This window comes from Cyrtonyx montezumae, unplaced genomic scaffold (genome assembly GCF_038088225.1).
Source record: "Cyrtonyx montezumae isolate F1298 unplaced genomic scaffold, pur_monq_1.0 scaffold_4, whole genome shotgun sequence".
NCBI lineage: Eukaryota > Metazoa > Chordata > Aves > Galliformes > Odontophoridae > Cyrtonyx > Cyrtonyx montezumae.
The window spans coordinates 30,755,914-30,776,962 of record NW_027072045.1 but is presented as its reverse complement, the minus strand read 5'-3'; the positions used below and the strand labels follow the sequence as shown (position 1 = coordinate 30,776,962).

At 43.4% G+C, this 21,049-nt stretch overlaps 1 protein-coding gene across 2 annotated transcripts in view; it reads left to right on the top strand.

Annotated features, from left to right (window-relative positions):
• The first annotated feature begins 4,889 nt into the window (after window positions 1–4,889).
• ZCCHC24 (zinc finger CCHC-type containing 24) overlaps window positions 4,890–21,049 on the top strand; it is a 103,324-nt gene continuing 87,164 nt past the window's right edge. Inside the window, exon 1 of one of the 2 annotated variants that reach the window (XM_065746701.1) lies at window positions 4,890–5,647. In XM_065746701.1, the coding sequence (XP_065602773.1) occupies window positions 5,408–5,647 (240 nt within the window). In that variant the 5' untranslated portion in view covers window positions 4,890–5,407. The remainder of the gene's footprint in view (window positions 5,648–21,049) is intronic. The other variant, XM_065746700.1, reaches the window with a different exon arrangement.

The following is a 21,049-nucleotide window of genomic DNA, read 5'->3' as shown; positions in this document are numbered from 1 at the left end:
AAACAAACAAACAAAAACCACAAGGAAACAACAGTAACAACAAGAAGAAAAAAATCCCAGAACTTTCCAGAAGAATGGTACTGTTCAAAATAATCCAACTTTACATCAGTAGAGTGGGGTGTGTTTTCCCTTACAACATAATTACCTATATTTACTTACTGTGATCTCTTCTATAGCTTCAACTTTCTCACTGAGGACGGTATAGAGGAAATAAAAGAAACAACTATTTTTACCTATAACTGATAACTGTGCATATGTAAAGTTCTATACCACAGCAGCTTAGTCGTATTTACGCCTGCAGCAACATAATTGTCCTCGTGAAATCCTATACCAAAACTGATCCAAGACCCAGTATGCCATCAGACATAAAAGCTGAAGACTTTGGGCCGTTGATGGTGTTGGGTGGCAGCTTCTGCCTGCTCAGAGCTGTAAGCAGGCATTGCCAGCATCAGACAAGTGAGAGCCAGGTGATGTAGGCAAGACAGATTCTAGAACAACTCAGAAATTTCACAGGTATGTGAGGTATGCTGACTGAGGTAAAGAGTGAGACCTTACCTGAGACAAAGAACCACATTCTAGGATGTGAAAACAAAATCTCTTGTCTTCAAGCATCTGCGGTTCGTTCCTTTTACGTAAAGAAGTGCCTGAAACCTACTGGGAGACCTTCTGATGCTGATATAAACACTGTGTTAACTCAGAGTAACCAGGCAACAAGCTTTCCCGGAACAGGGGTAGGGATAAACATGAGAAATGCCCAGTCTAGAATCACCGCAGCCCTAGAAGTCGCAGTGAACAATATGTATATACTCCAGTGAAAAAAATAAAACTGTTACCCAGCTTCATGGAAATCTGGGATAACACAGAAAAAGCAAAGTTCCCAATAGAGCTGAGTATGCAAAGAAGGCACTGAGAAGAAACAAGAGGGAGTGTGGCATTAAAGCAGGAGACAGTGACACTCTGTGAGATATCTGTGGTGCCACCAGGCTCAAAGGCCATGGACAAAACACTACGCCCAAAGCTGAGCTGATTTAAAGCAGTCACTACTTCCACAACAGGCACTCAGACTGCTACTGAAAATCCAATTGCACCTCCAATTCCATCACACCACTCTGTTCACAGGTCCCACTCGTTCACTCTTCTCTTATTCACCAGTGCTGAACCATGCCATCTGTTCATTACCCTTCCATTCAGATTTATCTCTGCTGTTTTCTTCTCCTTCCTGCCATTGCTCTCCTCTTTTCTTTAGTTTTGTTCCACAACAATAGGTAAACTAAGATCCATTTATATGTGCTGGCAGAATGTGCTTCTCCCTGGCTGGGGATGCCAGCACCTGCTGAGGTCTCAAGGCAGGCATCTCGGGCAGAGCACAGGGGCTGCTGCTGTGCCTCTATCTCCCCTTCCTCCCCTCTACCCTGCTGCCTTTCCTGGCTCTATTGGATTCCTGAGGCAAGTGAGAGCAAGGGAATAGGATGGGCTGAGTAAGGGGATACAGTGTTTCAGCTACTGCTTTGTTCAGGGAGGCTGAACTCATAGATCAGCAGTAGAGGCAAGGCCTCCTATCTTTTAGTGTGAAGTAAACCGAACACGCTTCAGCAGTCTGTCCCGCAGCTGAAGAATCAGCAGAAAGCTTTGAAGAACAGTGCAAAGCCAAACCAAAACAAAAACACTCCCTTCTTCAAAAAACCTCAAACCACTGAAAGCCTTATTCCTCATATAGCTACTCACATCAACTATAGTTTTCATGCAATTATTCAGCAGTTCACAGACATGCTAACCTAGAGCAAGTGGGGAGGCCCCAAGACTTGAAACCATAAGCTGGCCAGGTGCAAAACCACGTGCTCAGTGAGGGTCTGTTGCAGCAATTACCCACTTTGTGGTTTTAGGCAGCCTTAGAGGAGCTGTGCTTGGCACGCTACCCACTACAAATCAGTATTGCATATGGTACGTATTTACTAAAAGACTACAGATGATAAGCTTTAAATTCATATTTATTCATTTCCAGAACTTTCTATGTCAAAGCTCTAGGAGGAAGAGCACTTTTACGTTGTTTCTGCTTAGAGGAAGAAAACAGGCACTTTGACTTCTGCATTTAACACTAGGTTACATTTCCTAGGCTCACTTTGACAATGCTTGTTTTATGCTGTGCTTCATTTCTGGCAGCAGAATTGACCTACCTATGTAGCAAGCACAAGTATCTGACATCCAGATCTGAGAAACATCACATGAAGATGCAGCGTTACAGTTTTACAACTGTAAAACTGAAATGTCTTCTCATAATCTGAAAAGTGCTTGCATACTGTTTCCATAGCATGGCCAAATTTTTTCATAAGATAAGAATCTCTGCTGTAGCACAAGAAAAAGCTTTACTTAGAATATTCCTGCTGTGCTACAGCTGAGTGACCCATTGCACTGTGCATGTCCAAATTATACAAAGCAGAAGGTTCAGTGATAGGCTCAAGCTCTCTGCTCTTATTGCCACGTTTAGACGTTAGTTCCGTCTTCCCGTTGGAACCCCATCTAACATGGAGCTGAACTAAGATGACAGCAAATCAGGCCAAGATCTTTTTAAAAAGGATGAGAATCTAGGACACTTTCTAGTAGGGTATATGCATTATTAAAATACAGACTATCATTAAACAGTGCAGCTTAATGGCCAACAACTTCTAAAGGTATGAACACTGAAAGCAGAAACATGACTACTTGGATTAGTGGCATGATTCCTGGCCAGAAGTTGACAATTCTGTTTCTCACTCTTGCAAAAATTCCTCAGGCAGAGAACAGCTGCAAGAGGCCCAGCTCACTGCGGGGAACAGCTACATGACACTAATAAATAGCACGGTGACCTACTGCCTGGGGAACAGGACTGGGGTGAAGGGGATGGATTCTCTCTGTACATTTGACTTTGACCTCTTTCAAGACTATTACCAAGTCACATAAGCCATGCAAACCATTTAGATTTTCACGTTATAGCGCTGGGTGTTTTCTGATTTCAGTAGCACGACACACAAGTAAGACCAGGCGGATAAACAAATCTACTCCAGCACAGTGCAGCTGATACACAACCCACACGGCTGATGTTGCTTACATTCTAGCTCAACATGATCATGCACATGTGCTGAAAGCATCTTGCAGCCATTGGGCTCTCATGGGACAGTTCCCCCACACACCTTTCAGAAAACAACTGGCAAAATTGAACTTCACAGCACTTTTTTTCTGCAACTGTGACACATTCATTACTGTCACCATTGCTCTCATCCCTTCCATCTCAGTCTATCACTTCTAGTGGTGAACAAGGTGGTGACTTGCATGGAAAAAAAAAAAATCATCTTGATGATCACTGGACACCTGCAAATGTGGTAGCAGCATTTTGCAAAGCTAAGAGCAGTATTCAACTCAGAAAGAAAGGAGGGCTTCCATAGAAAATATTTTCCAGAAGAGGCTGCAGCAAAAGACCAGGATGAAGAGCCACATACCTCAGCATGAGCATTCCTTGGTTGAAACACTCACAGCAGAGGCATTGGCAGTCTTTCTGTTTCTTGATGCTTGGCTGAACAAAGCGCTCAGTTCACTCAATCCTCCGGACCGGTACTAGGATCCACCGGGCCTAGTGTCCGGGCTGAGCTGCAAACATACCCAAAGCACTCCTGAGACTTTGTAGCACCCCCACCATTCCACATCACTCCAGGAATCCTGTTACACTGTTTCCCACTTGCTCAAAGCAAACCTGAGTTTCACAGCATCATAGGAGAGAACAGCGGAGCCATCAAATGAAAGTGTGTTTTGTTAATTTATTGGGTAAAAAAGGAAATGATAAAAACACAAAGTGTCTTTAAGGAAGGAATTAGTATGCTCACAGAAGTATACAACTGCAAACTCGCAGCTCCAGCCTGGTTCTCTAGCCTTGATGTGACCATCACCTCCTACCAGCAACATGGGCTCTGAGGATGTGAGCTGTATTTCTCATTCTGTCCCGCCTACCAGCAAATACTGTAAAATCCTCATCCACAATTTATTAAGTCTTTAAACCTAGTTCAAACTTTTTTTGGTTTGAATACTACCTTAATCAATTGTTTGAGTTTGAAGACAGTTTGGTTCAGGTCTTCTGTCCCCACAGTGTGTGCCACAGACATCTGCACTGCCTGGCACAGCCCATTCCTTCTCGTGCTGGTACGAACACATTCAGAAGCGCCCAAAGGTGCTGTGAACCAAGAGTCCATAGTGAGTAGGATGGATCCATACTGCGAGAACTTTCTCCTCTAAAATAAACATACGTATTAGCACCATTAAAGGAGTTCAAGTTGCTTCGGGTTGTTCCAAACATAACTGGGCTTTGGAGCTCTGGGAAGTTACAATCCCCACTTTGCTCACACTCTGGCAAGCGGATAGCTGTGCAGCTGTCTGCCTGTTTCAGCAGGAAGGTGCATCCATCCACCTGTCAGGTTTGCAGCTGACAAGTTACCTGCTCTGCCCATGCCAACCTGCATTTCCCATTGCGTTCAATACAGAGGTTTTTCCTCCGATGTAACAGATGCGTGACTCATTATGGCAAACCTGGATGCCAAACCTGAGTAATGAAGGTGCTGGATTTATTTATTTATTGTTCGTTTGTTATTTTGGACCTTGCTTACTGCTCAGACTCCTTCCTAAGAGCACGATCGTCCATCACCCCCTTGTGCTCCCGACTCCTTAAAAGGCCGCGGCGTTACCTCGGTGCGGCCCGGGGCCAGGCAGCCTCGCGGGGTTCCAGCGGAACACGGCACGCTCGCCGCCTTATTTGGGAAAGCCTGGCCCCGAGCAGGGCCTGGCACCGCTCGCAGCCAGGGAGCTTCTGTAAACTGCGCCTCCGGCAGAGGGTGAACGAGCGGGCACCTCGCGCTTCGGATCCCAGCAAGGAGCGGGGGCGGGACGCCGGGGCACCGAGGAGGGCTCGCCCGCTTCGCGACGGCCCCGAGCGAGCAGCTCCCGCAGGAAAGAGGAAAAGGAAGCCCCGAGCCGAGCCAGCCAGCCCGCCCGCCGGCGCGCCCCGTGCCGGGACACCGTGCCGGGGCGGGCGCGGAGGCGGACGGATCGCGGCCCCGCCCGGCCGCGCACCCCGCGGCGGGCGGGAGGAGTACGGGAGCGCCGGCGGCTCCTCCCCAGCCGTGCCTGCGGGAGTGGGAATAAAGACAGATAGCGGGGCCCGGAGCAGAGCGCGGAAAGTTTCCTGCGCGGCCCGCGGGCGGCGGCAGCGATGCCTGTGCGGCGCGGAGCGCTGGGCGGGCTCCGCGGGCCGTAGGGCAGCAGAGAGCGGGGAGCGGCGAGCCCCCGGCCCGTCCTCTGGGCGGCGGGAGGAGGCGGCCCGCGCGGGGACGGGGACGCGGCCGGAGCGGGAGCGGCAGCTCGGAGGCGGCCGCCGCTCGGGGGAAAGATGAGCTTGTTGTCAGCCATCGACACCAGCGCCGCGTCCGTGTACCAGCCCGCCCAGCTCCTCAACTGGGTCTATCTCTCGCTGCAAGACACGCACCAGGCCAGCGCTTTCGATGCCTTCCGCCCCGAGCCCTCCTCCTCGCAGCACCCCGACCTCGGCTACACCAAGAGCCCCCCGGAGCTGGGCTCCTCGCTCAGCTCCAGCTATCTCAACAGCTTCTTCCAGCTCCAGCGCAGCGAGGTGAGTGCCCCAACCGCCATGATGCCGAGCCCTCGGTCGCCTTTCGCCCCACGGGGGACCGCGGGGACGCTGCCCCACGCCGCTGTCCCGCTAACCCGTGTTGACAGTGTGGTAAATGGTTACCGGGATCCGACCGCCCCGCTGCCAGAAGTGCGGAGGAGGTGGAGGGGCGGACGCTCGGAAAATGCTGTGTCCCTACTAACAGCGAGAACTGCCCTCTCTATTTAAAAGCGATATATGAATCGCTTCTTCACTCTAGCTATGTTCGCTAAATCACTTTTATATCTATGCTTATAGGCTGAGAAAATGCAGGAAGGGTCGTGACAAAAGCAGAAAAGTTGTGCGTGAGTTTTGTCGGGCGAGAAGAGGCTGTAGGGACCCAAGGGAAGGAAATTAAATAACTCAGGGGCAGGCAAAGACAATCCGCTGCACAGCGCCTTGCCACAGGAAGTTGTTGGGGTCAAGCACTTCTGCAATGGGGGGTCTCTGCCGGTGCACTGCTAAAACCCTCCAAACAGCAGTGCTGTGCCCTGGGGAGGGCTCTCGCCTGGGGTGTTTTGTGGTGGCTGCATTGGGTGAGGATTTGGAGCGCTGCGCCCAACCTCCAGAGCGCTTCCCAGAGAGGGACGTTTTTGAGTCCTCCCAGCACAGGATTCAGAAGTGTTCTCAGTCTAAATAACTATTTCGAGTCCATCAGTGGAAGGGTTGCTCATCGAAAACCACTCAAATTCTCAAAATACAGCTGTTAGCAGAGAGGAGCTCAAGCTGCATACGCATTCTTTTTTCCTTAATTAGAAATCATTTCTTGCTTTAGAATCTTGCAAAGACATTCAGTCTCAAAACAGTTTTTGAGAGCACGTAACTCACAATCCAGTCAGCCTGATGCACACTTGGTAAACGTAACACAGAATACTTGATGTAGGAACACGTAGCCTTGCAGCACATCCATTTTACTGGAACGGGGAGCATATCACAGCCCCGTTACCAGCTAGGTTTTGCTGCTGCATACAAAGCAAGAACACTGTGCTCCCCAGGTAGCCAAGAGTGCGAGGTTCAGCCATGTGGCCCCTGCCCAAAGTGGGACACTGCCCAGCCCTAGGGCTGGTGCACTCAGGGTATGCTATGCTCACTGCAGCTCCTTCTTCCATGGAGAAAGAGGGAAGAAAAAACAATCCCAAAACAAAGAACCACCCACACCAAGTAGATGAAGGATGCATGCACAAAGTCCCTGAAACAGGCTCCAGAAGTTTTCCTAAAGTTTCTCCTGAGTTCATTTTCCTGTTTCTACTTACACTCTTCACAAGTAGGAGTTAATCCTTTTGTCACACTCTCTCCTTTTCCTCTTGGCTCGCATTTCTCTCTTGTCTTTCCCCTCACACCTCTTTACTCCTCCCCTCTGGAGCACTGTCTCCCTGATTCCAGGCCTTGTCCTGGTCACCCTGCAGGCAGTGGCCAAACCTGTGCCACCCATTGGTATGGCACCCCTCTGCAGGGAGCTACCACCTGGCCCACACTGTGGCACAACTCCTTACCCTCTGAGGGAAGGGATCTTACACAGGGCTTGTCTTTGCTTCCAGGCTTGACCTGAGCTGTGTATTTATGCAGCTCACACCTGGGGAGGAGGGAAGAGGCACGTCCACTTCCCAGGGCATAGCAGCACACACCAAGCATGCACTGAAGGAAGCGGGAACACTTTCACATCCCCCAGCTAATACTGCTTGCTTATACAGATGTTTCCACTGGTGGGTTTAGAAAGTGTTAGAGATGATCTCACTCAACAGAAAAAGTTCTGTCCATATGCTAGATGCACTGCTCGTTCCAGAAACTAAGTTAGGCTGCTTTTGGGCAGGAGCCACCCAAGAGTTTCCTACCGTGTCATGCTCTTAGTTCTTGAAATTCTAACATCTGTTTATTTGCAGGTGCCAGTCAGCATAAACTAAGTATTTTGAGTGTGTAGAACTATTTTGGGGAGCAGCAGTGCTGTGTTCTACTTGTGCATCAAGTGGGCTTATGCTATCTTTGGAAGAACATGTAGCCTTCCACAGTTAAATTGTTGACTGTTTTTCTGCACAGTACTTGCTTTGGCTGGCATTTTTTTTTTCTCCCAGTTTTGTCCGGGATTGGCTCAGCCTGAAGCTGGGCTGTGACAATGATTGACACATAGCTGTACACAATATTTGGAAAGTGACCTAATGAGCGGCCAAAATAGCAACAGATTGAGAAATGGTAGGATCACAGGATATAAAATAGTTAGGTGTCTTGTATGTTGCCTTGCAATTGAAAATTTCTGGAGGAGAAATGCTTAGGATGAGAAACAGCACTTCTCAGAAGCTGCTTTTTTACTGGGTTTGCAAGTCTGTGTGGCAGTGCCTGTGTATGTGACTTGCATGCTGACCAGAGAGCAGGACAGAAATAAATTAAAAAAAAAACAAACCAAAAAACAGCACCCACAGGGTAGTCTTGAACTTCACCAAGATTTTTGTCCTCCAGACTTCTTCAACTACAATGGATGCCTTCTAAATAAACATGATGAACACAGCTGTTTGGTGCATAAAAGCCCATTGTACCCAGAAAATAGCAATAATAAAGGTTTAAACAGTAAAGCGACAATGAATGTTTTGTTCCATATGCAAGACTCATTTTGACAAAACAGACCTGCTTTAAATAAAACTTTACTGCAGCATTTATTGTTCTAGATATGAAGAGAAAACAAGTTAGAACATTAAGATGCATTAAATTGGCTATTGAACTGAACTCCACCCTCATTCTAACACCATCCGTCAGAGCCAAATATCTGAGGTTTTGTTGTGTGGCTGGCTACATGAGACTTAAGACATTTGAGACAGGGCCAGGTAACTGTGGCTTTGTCACTGAGTGGTATAACTGAGAAACCCAGAATGTGCAATAGGGTCCTATGGCATTTTCCTACTCTCACATTGGGCTTCCTACTAAATCAGTGCTGACTTCAATCAACAGGAGCCAGCCACAAGTAACTTGAAGTTACCATAGTATAATGAAACGTGTTCCTTGGGATACAGAGTGCTAATTCCAGCACAGGCCACTATTTACATGAGAAGGAGCACGAGTCCTAATGAATTCTTTGCACATATACAATATTTTGAGTGTCTTTCCAAGAGGGGAATTCCTTCCAGAAACCTCTACAGCAGCCACTTTCCAATCTAAAGCAGTTTGTACTTGAGCAAAAATAACTGCATGTTTTGAATTAGAAAATAATCACTGGTTTTGAGAAGCAGTTAATGCTTTTGACTCAGGGACTTCCAGAACCATTCCTTACCTTCAAGAGGGGAACTAATTGGGAATGAGAAAATATGAGCTAGTTCAATTGGTTGTATTAAAGTGCAAATCACAAAGGAAGGAAGGAGAATTAAAAAAAAAAAAAAGAAAAGAAATTTAGTATGGCAAAAAATGCTCAAACACCAGTGGAACAGAAGCACTGGGATCAGTGTTGCTTATCAGGCAGCATCACAGATAAGAAAGGTTATATATGTCAGTGATATATATATATATATATATATGAGTGTGTGCATGTATGTATGTAAATGTTGAAGACCACCCCACTTCCTCCCCTCCCTCCAAAAAACCAAAGTCATTAAGTGCAAGAACAGGAACATTTATGGAAGGAAGCTGGTGTTTCTACAGAAAACAGTTTGTATCAGACAATCCTGTTTACTGCCTGTCTTTCATAGACATCTGGACATACACACTAGCTTGATATTTTGCAAAGCAAAATTTGTTCTTTAGCCTAGGTGGGTTAATTTGAAGGATAATGGTAAGATTCCCCAAATTTATCTGTATTCTTCTGCTACTAAGAGAACTGGAGATCACCATACACTCTCAGACCACTGTCCCATTAAATGAACTGCTAGATCTCTGAGAGCAGCCATGAACAGAAAACTAGAGACAAAACACCTTGTGAGAAGCTGCACGAAGCCTGATTGATCCTAGTGCAAATACGGCGCAGATAGGGATTAGCAGAAATCACCGTAAGCTCTGCAACGCTTCTGAACCCCCCTATTCTCTGGTCTATCCTTGGTCACTGTACCACAGAGCATATTTGTGTCCACACAGTGTTTATTGTGCTCAGCCAGGATTCCTTGTTTCTCTGCTGCAGACTAAACAACAATAGCTATCTCCTCTTCTTTAAGCCTTCTTAAGTGCAGAGCAGTACATGTCATGAAGGCATGTTACAAATAATTCCTTAAAAGCAGTTTGGTTCCTGTATTTATTAAATATTCTTCCAATAAAAGTAGGATCAGGCTTTAGCACAGTCAGTGCGCAGTACCACAACGCATCAAATACACTGCACAGGACTGTTCCTGCAGTAAGATTCTCTTACTTAGGGAAGGGCAACAACAAGGCAGGCTGACTCCTGGCCTCAACCAGCCCTCGCATCTAAAGTCATAGAGGGTACTATTTCCTCAGGCTTAGACACTTAGCTCTTCATTTTTAAATGTAAACAGAGAAATAATTGTTTAAATACTTAAAGCGTACATACAAAAACTAAGCCTGCAAGTGAGATCTAGCAACTTTATCTTCAATGCATTATCCTAAAAACATTAGCAACCCGACATAAGCAATTCAAGTACAGTTACAATACTGGGAATTTCACATATTTGAGAAAAAATAGACTGTGCTACAGAATAATTAAACAGCTCACCAGGTGTGCCTGTTGTAAACTCCTCTTGCAAAAACCCTTTAATAGCAGCAATTATGATTTCATTTAACTCACTATCTTTATTTTTCTCAGTACTCTTTATCACCTCCAGTGAAACCACAAGAATTGGACCTGATTGATATGGGTCCCTTACAACTCAGGATACTCTATGGTTCGATCATTCTGTGCAAGTGCTAACACTTCAGTGGTCTTATCCTTCTGCCAGTTTTACTGGGAAGGCAATAGCTCAACAATTTTTGTGTTGGGGGCATTTCTGCTTCCTGACTCAGGCTGGCTGAACCTCACAGATAACCTGTGACTACAAAAAATCCCTTCGGATGGCTTTTCAAGTTAGCTGACAGTTCAGGTGCATTTTCTCTTCTGTCTCTTCCCCAGATGCAAAGGCTTTTCTGTGGTTTTGCAAGAGGTATTTAAAAGGAAAGAAAATAAAGACAAAACCAACATGCATTTCCTTCTCCTTCCCAGTCATAGATCTGACTGCAAAGGAGTAAGAAAAACTGACACACTACTGCCAGATAACTGAAGCAATCAAGCAAAATAAATAATAATAATAATAAAAAAGATACCTGACTGCTTCTGGTAGTGAAAGTAATTTTAGGTTAAAGCAAAAACCCAGACCAAAGCAGTGACGTTTAAAGATGAGAGACTCCCTGCAAGCATTCGCTGTCAGCATGCACATATGATTCAAGTTTTTAAAATATAATAACTTATATATACATGCCCCACAAAATACACTCCTACTTGCGCTGTTTTAGGCATTTCTTCTTTGCATGAATTCTTGTAAGAGATTCCAGCAAGAGCTGGACTTCTGAGCCAGCAGACTTTTGGAGTATTTAATACATCAGCTTCTGTCCTCCTCTGCAGCTGGCTCCAAAGCCATTTAGAAAGCACTGCCTCAGCACAGAAAGTGCAGATTTCACACCCCCAGCTGTTAGATCTGAGACTTTGAGCCAGAATGCAACTACTGTATTTTCAATTCCAGTTTGGTGCGTGCTGTAAAACTCAGTTCAGGTGAGTACCAAGAGGGATTTCAAGTCCAGAAGCGTTTTCTTTTTTCCCCCCTCAATTTCTACTACAACCACAGCCTCCTGCTTTGCAGCTTCTTTTTTTAGAAAACACTCTTCTACTCAGGACAGGGAGGAAAACTAAAACCAGCACAAAATATACAAGCAAGGTTCACAAAGGTTTTATGTGAACTGGAATATGAAAATAAGATCTACATTTTAAGAGATGAGAAACCCAAGCAATTGTACCTATCAGCCTCCTCCATTTGTACCTTCTAGGCATGGCTTTTAACTTTTCTAAAGATTTAGAATTCTTTTTTTTTTTCCTTTTTATTAAACTGTAAATGTTAAACTGTAAACTGTTATGGGCCTTCTTGTTTACTGTCTTTTTATTTGTTTATTTTTAAGCTAGCCATAGAAAATAAAGCAACTATATGAATTCTCCCCAGTTAGTAGAAAATTATTGCCAAATCTCATTAATCCCTTGGGATATTGTATATATGCAAACTCCTAACCGAAAAGAGCATAGGCATGCACTCTTTGTCACAGAAATACATTAATGTCTTGAAAAGCTTGCCAGGAAGTACACAGAAGGGAAAAGAAACAAAACAAAAAAATCCACCCAGACAGTCAGAAGTAACAGCGAACAAAACTATTATTACAATTCTATTTTGTACATTAAGTTTTCAATTATATTACAGTAACTTCTATGCCAAAGCACCCAAACAGAGGGGTGATTAACTCTGTAATGTTTCTCATCTCTTCCTTTTCTACTCTGTAGACACAGGCTCAGTTACCCAGAATAGAAAAGGAAGATCCTCCTCCAGTGAACTGCATAAACCATCAAGCAAATCTGACTTGAACCAATGTGTTTACTTAAGAAATTTATTGAGTGAATTAAAAAGGTGGACAAAACTATGATTTTATTCAAAAGCCAAGGTAAATCTCCCTCCAATATTTTGATTACGGGATTTTGTGGAACTGCAGGATAGCAAGTAACCTTTAACTTAAAAGCCAGCGCCACTGCTGAAGTTCAGAAGAGTTCACCTGTCACCAGGTGAGGGTTAAGACAAAGAGAAATTTTCTGATTTCAAGTTTATGTGGGCTACTTAATTCTTCTTATTCAGCACAGACACACAAAGATCCAGGCACAGACATTGCAAAGCTAATCACTCATAATCAATAAGATGTATTCACACAGAAACAAAAGCGTTTGTAGTTTTTGTTGTTGTTTGGGGTTTTTTTAAACAATACTATATGTATAGCTATAAATGCACCTAAAAATGATAGCAGGTATCACCTGAAAGCTTCCAAGTGCTTTGGTGAATTGTAACTGCTGATGTTTGCACCTCTCCTCAGTTTCCTTTTCCCAGGGAAGTTGCCAGCTGCCCAATGCCCATTTCGCTGCTCTCCTGCATTGCCCTTTTTCTTCCTTTAGAAAGTCACGATGAAATGATTAAATTAAATGGAAAGAATCTCAGTCTTTGCTTCATTGTGGTTTACTTTAGTTTCTGTCTGGGTTCCAGAGATGTTATAATGGAGCAAAGGAACTGATTAAGTTTTACAAAGTTATTCAAATCTCTCAACAATTCTGACATAACTCAGACAGACAGTATTTCATAAGTGTCACAACACAGATCAGTTTTTTCCTGGGAATAAAAAATGACCTGCAGGAAATGTTGCAAACAATCCAAGATCTACGAAAACCAGAACCTAAATTCACAGAGAGATTCACTTCAGAAAAGTTAAGAGGACTGGCTTTTTTCTCTATGCCTTGCTGACTAGCCAGGCCAGCACTGTTGTTTCGAGTTTTGGTGGATTTTAAGTTAGCAAGTTCTAACATATCACAAGCCTAGCCCATTACTTTCTGTCACGGGTTTTGTTGCGAGCAAACAAGTCTAGTACTTAGAATAGGAAATGTTAAAGGAGCATCCCAGAGGCCTTGTTCTTGATTCCTTTGTACCCACTGAGAACTACTACATGGTCTTCCCAAACCTGAATCTCAGGAAGTATACTTTTTGTCTCTTAAGATTTAGTTTGATGATAATCAAATACCCACATGGTCCACAGAAATTCTATGTGGTCCATGGCTCTTGCTCTCATATCCAAAACAGATGTTTATGTTCCTATTATATAAGAAGACCACCCACACCTACTCTAAACACAAGGCAGGATTTCATGTCTCTTGAATGAGCACAAGTGCAATGCCCTAGAAAGATCTCAGGAATCTGGCCATCTATATTTACATCTCATCCAGCTATCTGCCGACCAAGGAAACATTTCAAAGGGATCATCTTGCCCCCATAGGCTTCTCTTGCCAACCTTGGAGCCCCAGATTTTTAAACTTATTTGAGGTTAGAGCAGGGGAATAGGAAGAGTTTGGGAGGAGGAGCCTGCATTTGTTTGCACCTAGCCAGCCTGCCAGACACCTACATGCGTGTATTCATTAGGGCTGAGGATACCTGCAGTTGAATGGAAAGCAAATAACCTATTGTTAAAGCACTGCATCTTGAAAAGGGGAATTGGTAAGGACCTGCAGGAGAACAGGGTTTAAACATCAGTGGTCTTTGAAATATGGAGGTGTTCTGTTAAATTCAGTTGCAATGCGTGTTGGAGAAAGATGGCTGCAAAGAAAAAAAACATTAATTCCACCAGCAGACCCAACCTGGAAAAACAAAAAATCCTTCAGTCTACTTTGAAGCCAGCTTACTCAACCATTGTAATTTATCTGAAGTAGACTGTAAAGTTTTAAGTTGACTTGCTCAGCTCACACTTGAAGTTATGCTGTATCACAACTGATTCAGAGTGTGGCTGTAGATGAAGATAAAACTATCCAAAAGCTGGAATCACGAGATGAAATTCCAGCCTGTCATTTAATAGATGGAAACGATTTATTTTCTTCACTATACTCAATTTAATACAAGTTTCTGTCTTCTCATGAGTGCAGGAACTGAGGCCCTAAGCACATTGTGAGGGGCCCATTCTGGGCAGATGATGTATTGTTCCTACCTCTGACAGAGACCTCAGCTTTGCCTCTTTTAAACTTTGGCAGCCATTGCAGAGGTTTCTGTGCCAAGAAGGCATTACTGAAAGTAAATGATATAAACAAAAGTGTCTCAGACTTAAAGTTCTATTTAACCCAAAATGAACAAAACCTTCACAAAACCTTTCATCACATAAGAGCTTTGCAGGAGGTAAATGCTTTCCTAAGTGTGTCTTAAACAGGCACATATCTATTTCCGGGTGTTATTTTTCTTATGTTTGGAGTGTCAAAAGACCCATCAAATGAAAGGAAACCTGACTCTTGTTTTTCAAACTGTAGGTCAGATTGAGACAAGATTTCCTGCAGGAAACAGAGATGTTAACAGAACGTGGCTGTGGGTATTAAAGTGCAGGGGTCAAAATCTGTCCACCCATTTCTCCCCTCACTTTATGCTTTATAACATCCTCACAGCCCAAGAACTACATGCCCCAGAGCATGCTTGTTTTTCAACAACAAGACGTGGGGTTGGGATCAGGGTGCCTGGTGGGTGCTCCCTGCCCCTAGTGCCACTGGTTCTGGGGAGGTCAGAGTTTAGTGCTCTGCAACCTGGGGACCAGCTGCAGGCAGCCCAGGGACAGGCTGGGAAATGAGAGCTCCTGTGGAAACGTGTTAAAGCAATTTGCAGCGTGAATGGTCTCCCTTATCCCTAATATAGTGCCCGTGTGTTAGAGCTTCTCTTTAACATAAGTGGGAAGTTGTTTCACCTTAAGCTGATGAAAAGGATTCCTGCAGAGCTTGGTAGGAGATTTAGAGCATTCCTCCAAGTCTGCACACCTCTGACTGAAATCTAACCTCTCCTTTCCCACCTTCCCATTTGAGTCTGTTTGTGAGGTCCCCGTACAAGTACCCCTACTGACATCTACGCCAAGCCCTTCCCTGAGCTGAAGCAGGATGGATCACACTCCTAACAGAGAGCCAAGAGTCCTACCTGTAGTCAGTGACTGAGCAGTCTGTCTGTGTTGTCACCTCCCCGCCATCCAGTAGTCCGGCAGCTGCACTTTTTTTAAGAGCTGTAGATCTGTAAATGTCTTGAATGGGCAGACTTCATAAGCTTCAGCTCAGATTTTAAGTGGGGTGAAATGGTGCCACATGTTGTTCCTCCATGAAACAAAGGTATACAAAGGTATTCAGAAAAGCACGTTACACCATGAATGTTAGGCAGTTTCAGAGGTGGTAGCTGTTAGAATCCGAGGAGCCACAGCCAACCAAGTCGACAGCTCTCAAATAACTAGATTAGGTAGATCAAGGCACTAGATTCAAGATTCATTGCCCTATCACCTTGCTTCACAGCTACTATTAAGTCATGCTACATTCACTGCTATCTCTATAAGATAACACTTCTGTGAAAGGAGAATTCTAGTGCCCTCTACTTGAGAATATTTACAAGTAGGCATTTGTGTTAGCAGTTTAATACAAGAACATGTTTATCTAAATCCCCCTATGGAAGGAGGATGAATTAAGACAGCCTTGGCTAATCCATGGTTACCTGTCTTAAGTGAGGAACCTGAGTAATTAACATTTCCTTAAAGTCACCACATTTTTTTTTTACAAATAACTTTGGCACTGGTTTCGGAAGGAAACAGAAGGTGTTGTCCTTTTCCTTCCTCCAGACAAATGTTTTCTTCACTGAGAGATGAGCTTTGCTTGCTCTTGTCCAATGATAAAATCACACTAAGTTACCACATAAACTATTCTCAGTATAAGCATCTATACCTGGAGAAGAGCTACAGCAGGTATAAACCACACAGGAGCCATTTCTGAGGTTTTCCAGTTCAGCCTTGGTAATTAATTTTCTCAGTTTCTTCTGGGTAATTCAAGTACAACTAAATTTAAGACTTTTTTTTTCTTAAATCAAATCCTATTTTCAGAAGGCTTTTGAATTGGTCGTAAACATGGATTCAGTGTTCAGTTTTATTTATTTATTACTGTAGATAACAATCAAAGAACTGAAGTACAGAAATGTCACAGATTTGAGGTGCCGTTCTCCAGATGCACCTATTTTCAGGTACCTCTGTCCTACCTTCACGAATAAGTCTCACATCAGGAACAAGCCTTCCGTGGCTACCAGGGAAAACAGATGGAAGTTTTGTGTATCAGCACATACAAGCCACTGAATTACTGTTTTGATAGCTTCAGTCTTCCCCCTTCACATAAAAATAGCAACCTAGTGAGGGCAATGACTTGTCTGTCCTACTGTTCTATGTATGACACAACACAGGGATGCACTCAGTTCTTATCTTCATGAAAATCCAAGCTGATAAACAACTTGAGCACCTTTTGACATTTCAGTGCAGGGCTAATAATTAGCACAGCTCATCTGGTTACCATCACAGACACTTCACAGACTAGAGAACGCTTATAATTTACAGTGTATAAAAACTCTTACTTTTTCACACTGATGACAGGGCAACCCAACTCCTTTTTCCAACAAGCTTCAAGGAGCCATGGTACTTACTGACTTAAACCTAACTCTAAAAAAGAAAGCTGCTTTATTTTTAACTTCCTTTAGTACTCTGGAAAAATACCAAAGGAAAAATAAGTCATCAAAAATTCCTTGGTCATTGCTTTTCAATTGCAGACCCTTTCATGCAGCAGAGCTAATGTCATTGTAGGAATATTAGTGTCTCATAGTATCTCCATTGTATGCAATTAATAAAAACATGGAAAGAACCACTATCACTCATGGCTTGAACAGGTTCTTTCACAAGTCCCTGGAGATGCTGTAAATCAGCAAGAATATTTTAGTATTGGGCTGCCCCTTTAGAAAAAGTGTTAAATCTCTGTATTTCAGATGAAATAGTCACAATAACAATGCTACATCCAAAGAAAGCTTCCCTGCGAAGGTAGAACAGTTGCATCTGCAAACTTCAGTGATAAATCCTTAACTAACTAACAGAAACAAAGGATGCGTGAGAGAAAGATACTATGTGCAGGACCCAACAGTTTGTGGGAATTATATGGCTCCTTCTATCCAGTTTTAGCTATTGCTTTTAGGCTTAACCATTAGTCAACTGGAAAGATCGCAAAAAGTTGCCTTTTATTGGTACTCATTTGCCCAATATAAAATATTTCTCTCCCTCCTCTCTCTTCACTGGTGAGATAGTGCGTACCAGTGTAGTTGTGGTGATATTTTTTTATTTATTTATTCTTTTTTAAACACGGGAGCAAGGATAAGAGGTCTTTGAAGTGTATTTTTTAAAATAAAAACCAAACCAAACAACTCTAAGGGCACCATTCAAATGTACGGGCTAGATACAAACTTTTGAACACTTCCACCCACACAGATCGTTTCATCTGGAGATAACTAATGACTGCATCTGCTCAGACACTGCTTTCAGGGCCCAGCAGCCACAAACTGAACTCTGGACAGAAACTGAGTTTTTCAGACATACCCCTACATACTGAATTCCACATCTAGAACCTTCGCCTCTCAGCTCCTATAAATCCTAATAACAAGGTGCTGTTCCCACATAAACAAATTGTTATCGTTTATTAATATTAACTGTAGATAAGAGTTCTGAAAAATAGGTACCCATCGCCTCCGGATGAAATTAAATATTATAATTGAAATGCTGCTATAGTTTCTGCGTTCTCTGACCTCAGTTAAAAAATATCTTCACAAGTAAAGCAATAGATGTACCAGGGGGAATGTGGAAAAGAAAGGAAAGCTTATCATCCATTTGTTTCAGTGCGCCATGCATCCATCATCACATGGAGTACAGTTTCCTTTACTTCTAACATGATAGCATCACTAAAAAAGAAGTTGAAGAGAGGAATTCTGTTCCAGTGTTTTGTTACTTGCCCCTAGGCACATTAATCTCCAAAGCTCACTGAAAGATACTGACCAGGCAAATCAAGAGCATTTGCCAGATCCCTCACACAACCAGGAATTTCTTCGAGGTGAGATGAATACTGGAACCCTCATGTGTTACCCAACTGGCAAAAAAAGCAAAGGAGCCATGCAAAAAAATAGCTGCCTCTGTCACTAAAGACCACGCCATAACCTTACTGATTGCAAACTCTTCAACTGGAAACACTTAGCAAACAAATAACAAAGGAAGCCTTACTTCCCAGCACCACCACCTACAGAACTTGAAGACCTACCAGCAGGGAGGTTACCTTTTAAAAACAGACCACAAGATTTTCAGTTTGGCACCCATTCAGCTAAGTCAACAAGATTCACAGTAAGAAAAAGAACAAACAAACAATAAAACCAATCAAACTTATGTTATCAACCAGACCTTCCTACTAAGCAAGTTTTACGTAGTTTCCCTGCTCTCCTAGCATATCAAGATAAGGAAATTCTGAATTCATTGCAGCTGACCTGATGAGCCTTGTAATTAGGACATGCAGTGTGGTCTCTGGGATCCTTGAAAGCACTAACCCTTTCACTGCCAAGCTCAAACCCCATCATAGCTCAAAATGAGACTCCCAGTGGGAAGTATTTTTTGTGGTTTGAGTGCTTAACTTAATGGCAGGCTGACTTTGCTAGGGCACTCTATGAACACAAAGTAATCACTGCTCTTGGTGGAACCTAGCAGAGGAGCAGTCCCCCTAAGACACCTGACAATGTGTCTGGTAAATGTGTACCAGTATACTTGAGGTCAAAATTAGTCAGAACGTAATTCCCTTTTCCTCTCTGTTTCTATTGTCACCCTGATCCTCCCCTGGACATTTAGAGTATGAAGCTAGTTCAAAGCTTTTGTTCAAAATCCTTCTTGAAACTGTTTTGCAGCAGATTAAAACTCAGCTAGGGCTGAATTGCTGATTTGCTGTATTAAGTGTCCCATACAAAAAATGCTGGTTTATGTACCTAAGCAACGTTCATTCATCTCTTGTCTTTTACAAAGACTAAATGGACTACAGCACCATTGGTTCCATCATTACATGTTCCTGGGCTTTTGCTATTTCATTCCAGGGTCCAGGATGAATTTTCTCCCCACCACACTTATTTTATAACTGAGGTTTATGGAGTGACTTTTTCCCTTGAAGAACTGAAGATTTCCACAGTGAGGGACAGGATTTAGCACTGTGTTTGCACTGATGGTCTTTATGGTGTCTTTCAAGTGCTACATTGATGAGTTTTTCATATTGTTTCTGAGTTAAACTGATGTCAGACCATTATCCAGGTCAGATTGGCAGGAACCATTGAAGTAGTTCACCTGACTCTGTACCAGAAGGGACAGAGCATCTTGGGATTGTCTAGGAATTTTCCTTAACGAAAAAGATATTCTTTGGAGCCTCAGTGATGAGGGCAGTACCCATCTTCTCTTCCATTGTCATCCGCTGGTTGTTATATTTGTGGCTTTTTCTTGCCGTAACACTGGGCCTCAAGGTGACTACAGAGGAGTGTTTCATAGTGAAATCTTGGTGTGTCCACCTTCAGCAAATATTATGCTAGTACCCGCCAACAGAACCAGGTGGTCACTTTCTCAGCCAGGTGTCACACTTAGGTCATAGAGCCCTGGTTGTCTGCCAAGGTTATGATTTTGTATCAGTAAATAGAAAATGGTCTGGCCTTTCACAAGGCTTGTGGCTGCTATCGTTTGTAAAGAAGGTTTGCTGATGGAGGAGCCAGAACTATGGTTTTTACAATCTGTCAGTTCCCCCATTGACCTGAAAGATGCCAAGAAGCATTGATGTTGGAGAGAACTACCTAACACATGGTCACAGTGCTGAACAACTCCCTTACAGTAGTTGTAATAGTCAGTGTGAAAGATATGTAGAAAGGAAAATAGTCAACTTTGTGAGCCATATGTCTCATTCAGAACCCAATGAAGGCAGCAGTAGGCATGTCTTAGCCTGGGTTAGCCCTGGGGTCAGAACCAGCAGCCTCCCTATGGTTGGAAGTTGTACATTCTGTTGCACATTTCTGTAAAAGGTAAAGAATTTTGCATTTCACATATTCTTTGGACATATACATATTTCTGTAAAAATTAGGTTATAGGGGATTTGCAAAGGTACTGATGGATTTAATGCATGTGAAGTAGCTTAAGAATCTCATGGCAAGAGGGACTCTTAAAAAGAAAGATTTTGTATTTTCCAAGTATATGTTATAGAAAGTAGCTCCTAGGGAGACAAGAACTTTTTGAAGACCCTTAATTAATAGTATTTTGTCATCCATAGTACTTCCTCTTCCCTTTAACAGTTTGATGCCAAGAATTTCCTATTCCACTAGAGTCCAATAAATCTTAGAGAAAAAAAAAATTGCAGTGACTCTTGGAGGTATCTTTGCTTACTTGATGACTAAAGCAGCTAAAAGCTTTTCATTAGTTCTTCCAATAGCTTTTCCTTTTGAAATGCATAGGTTTAACCCCCGAAACAATGCAGCTGACTCTCCTCTCGGCAGGTAGAATATCTTGAGCCAGTATAGAACTATATCAGCACTGTGCTAGACTGAAATGATGTCCAGAAGTTTAAGTTCTCCATGAGATCACTCACTGTTTTGTAAACAGAAAACCTGCTATACCGTGTCCCAGACTAAAAAGGCAGAGAGAGTTGTAATGACTTTCCCTGGGACAGAGAGAAGGTCAATGGAAAAGCCAGGGCAATGTCTGGGGTTCTGGACCCTCACTTCATGGGGGTCTTCTCTGGGATGATCTTGCTGCATGGTTCCAGCTTTGCCTTTGTAATAGGGCTGGTGGGGCTCATTAAGCCAC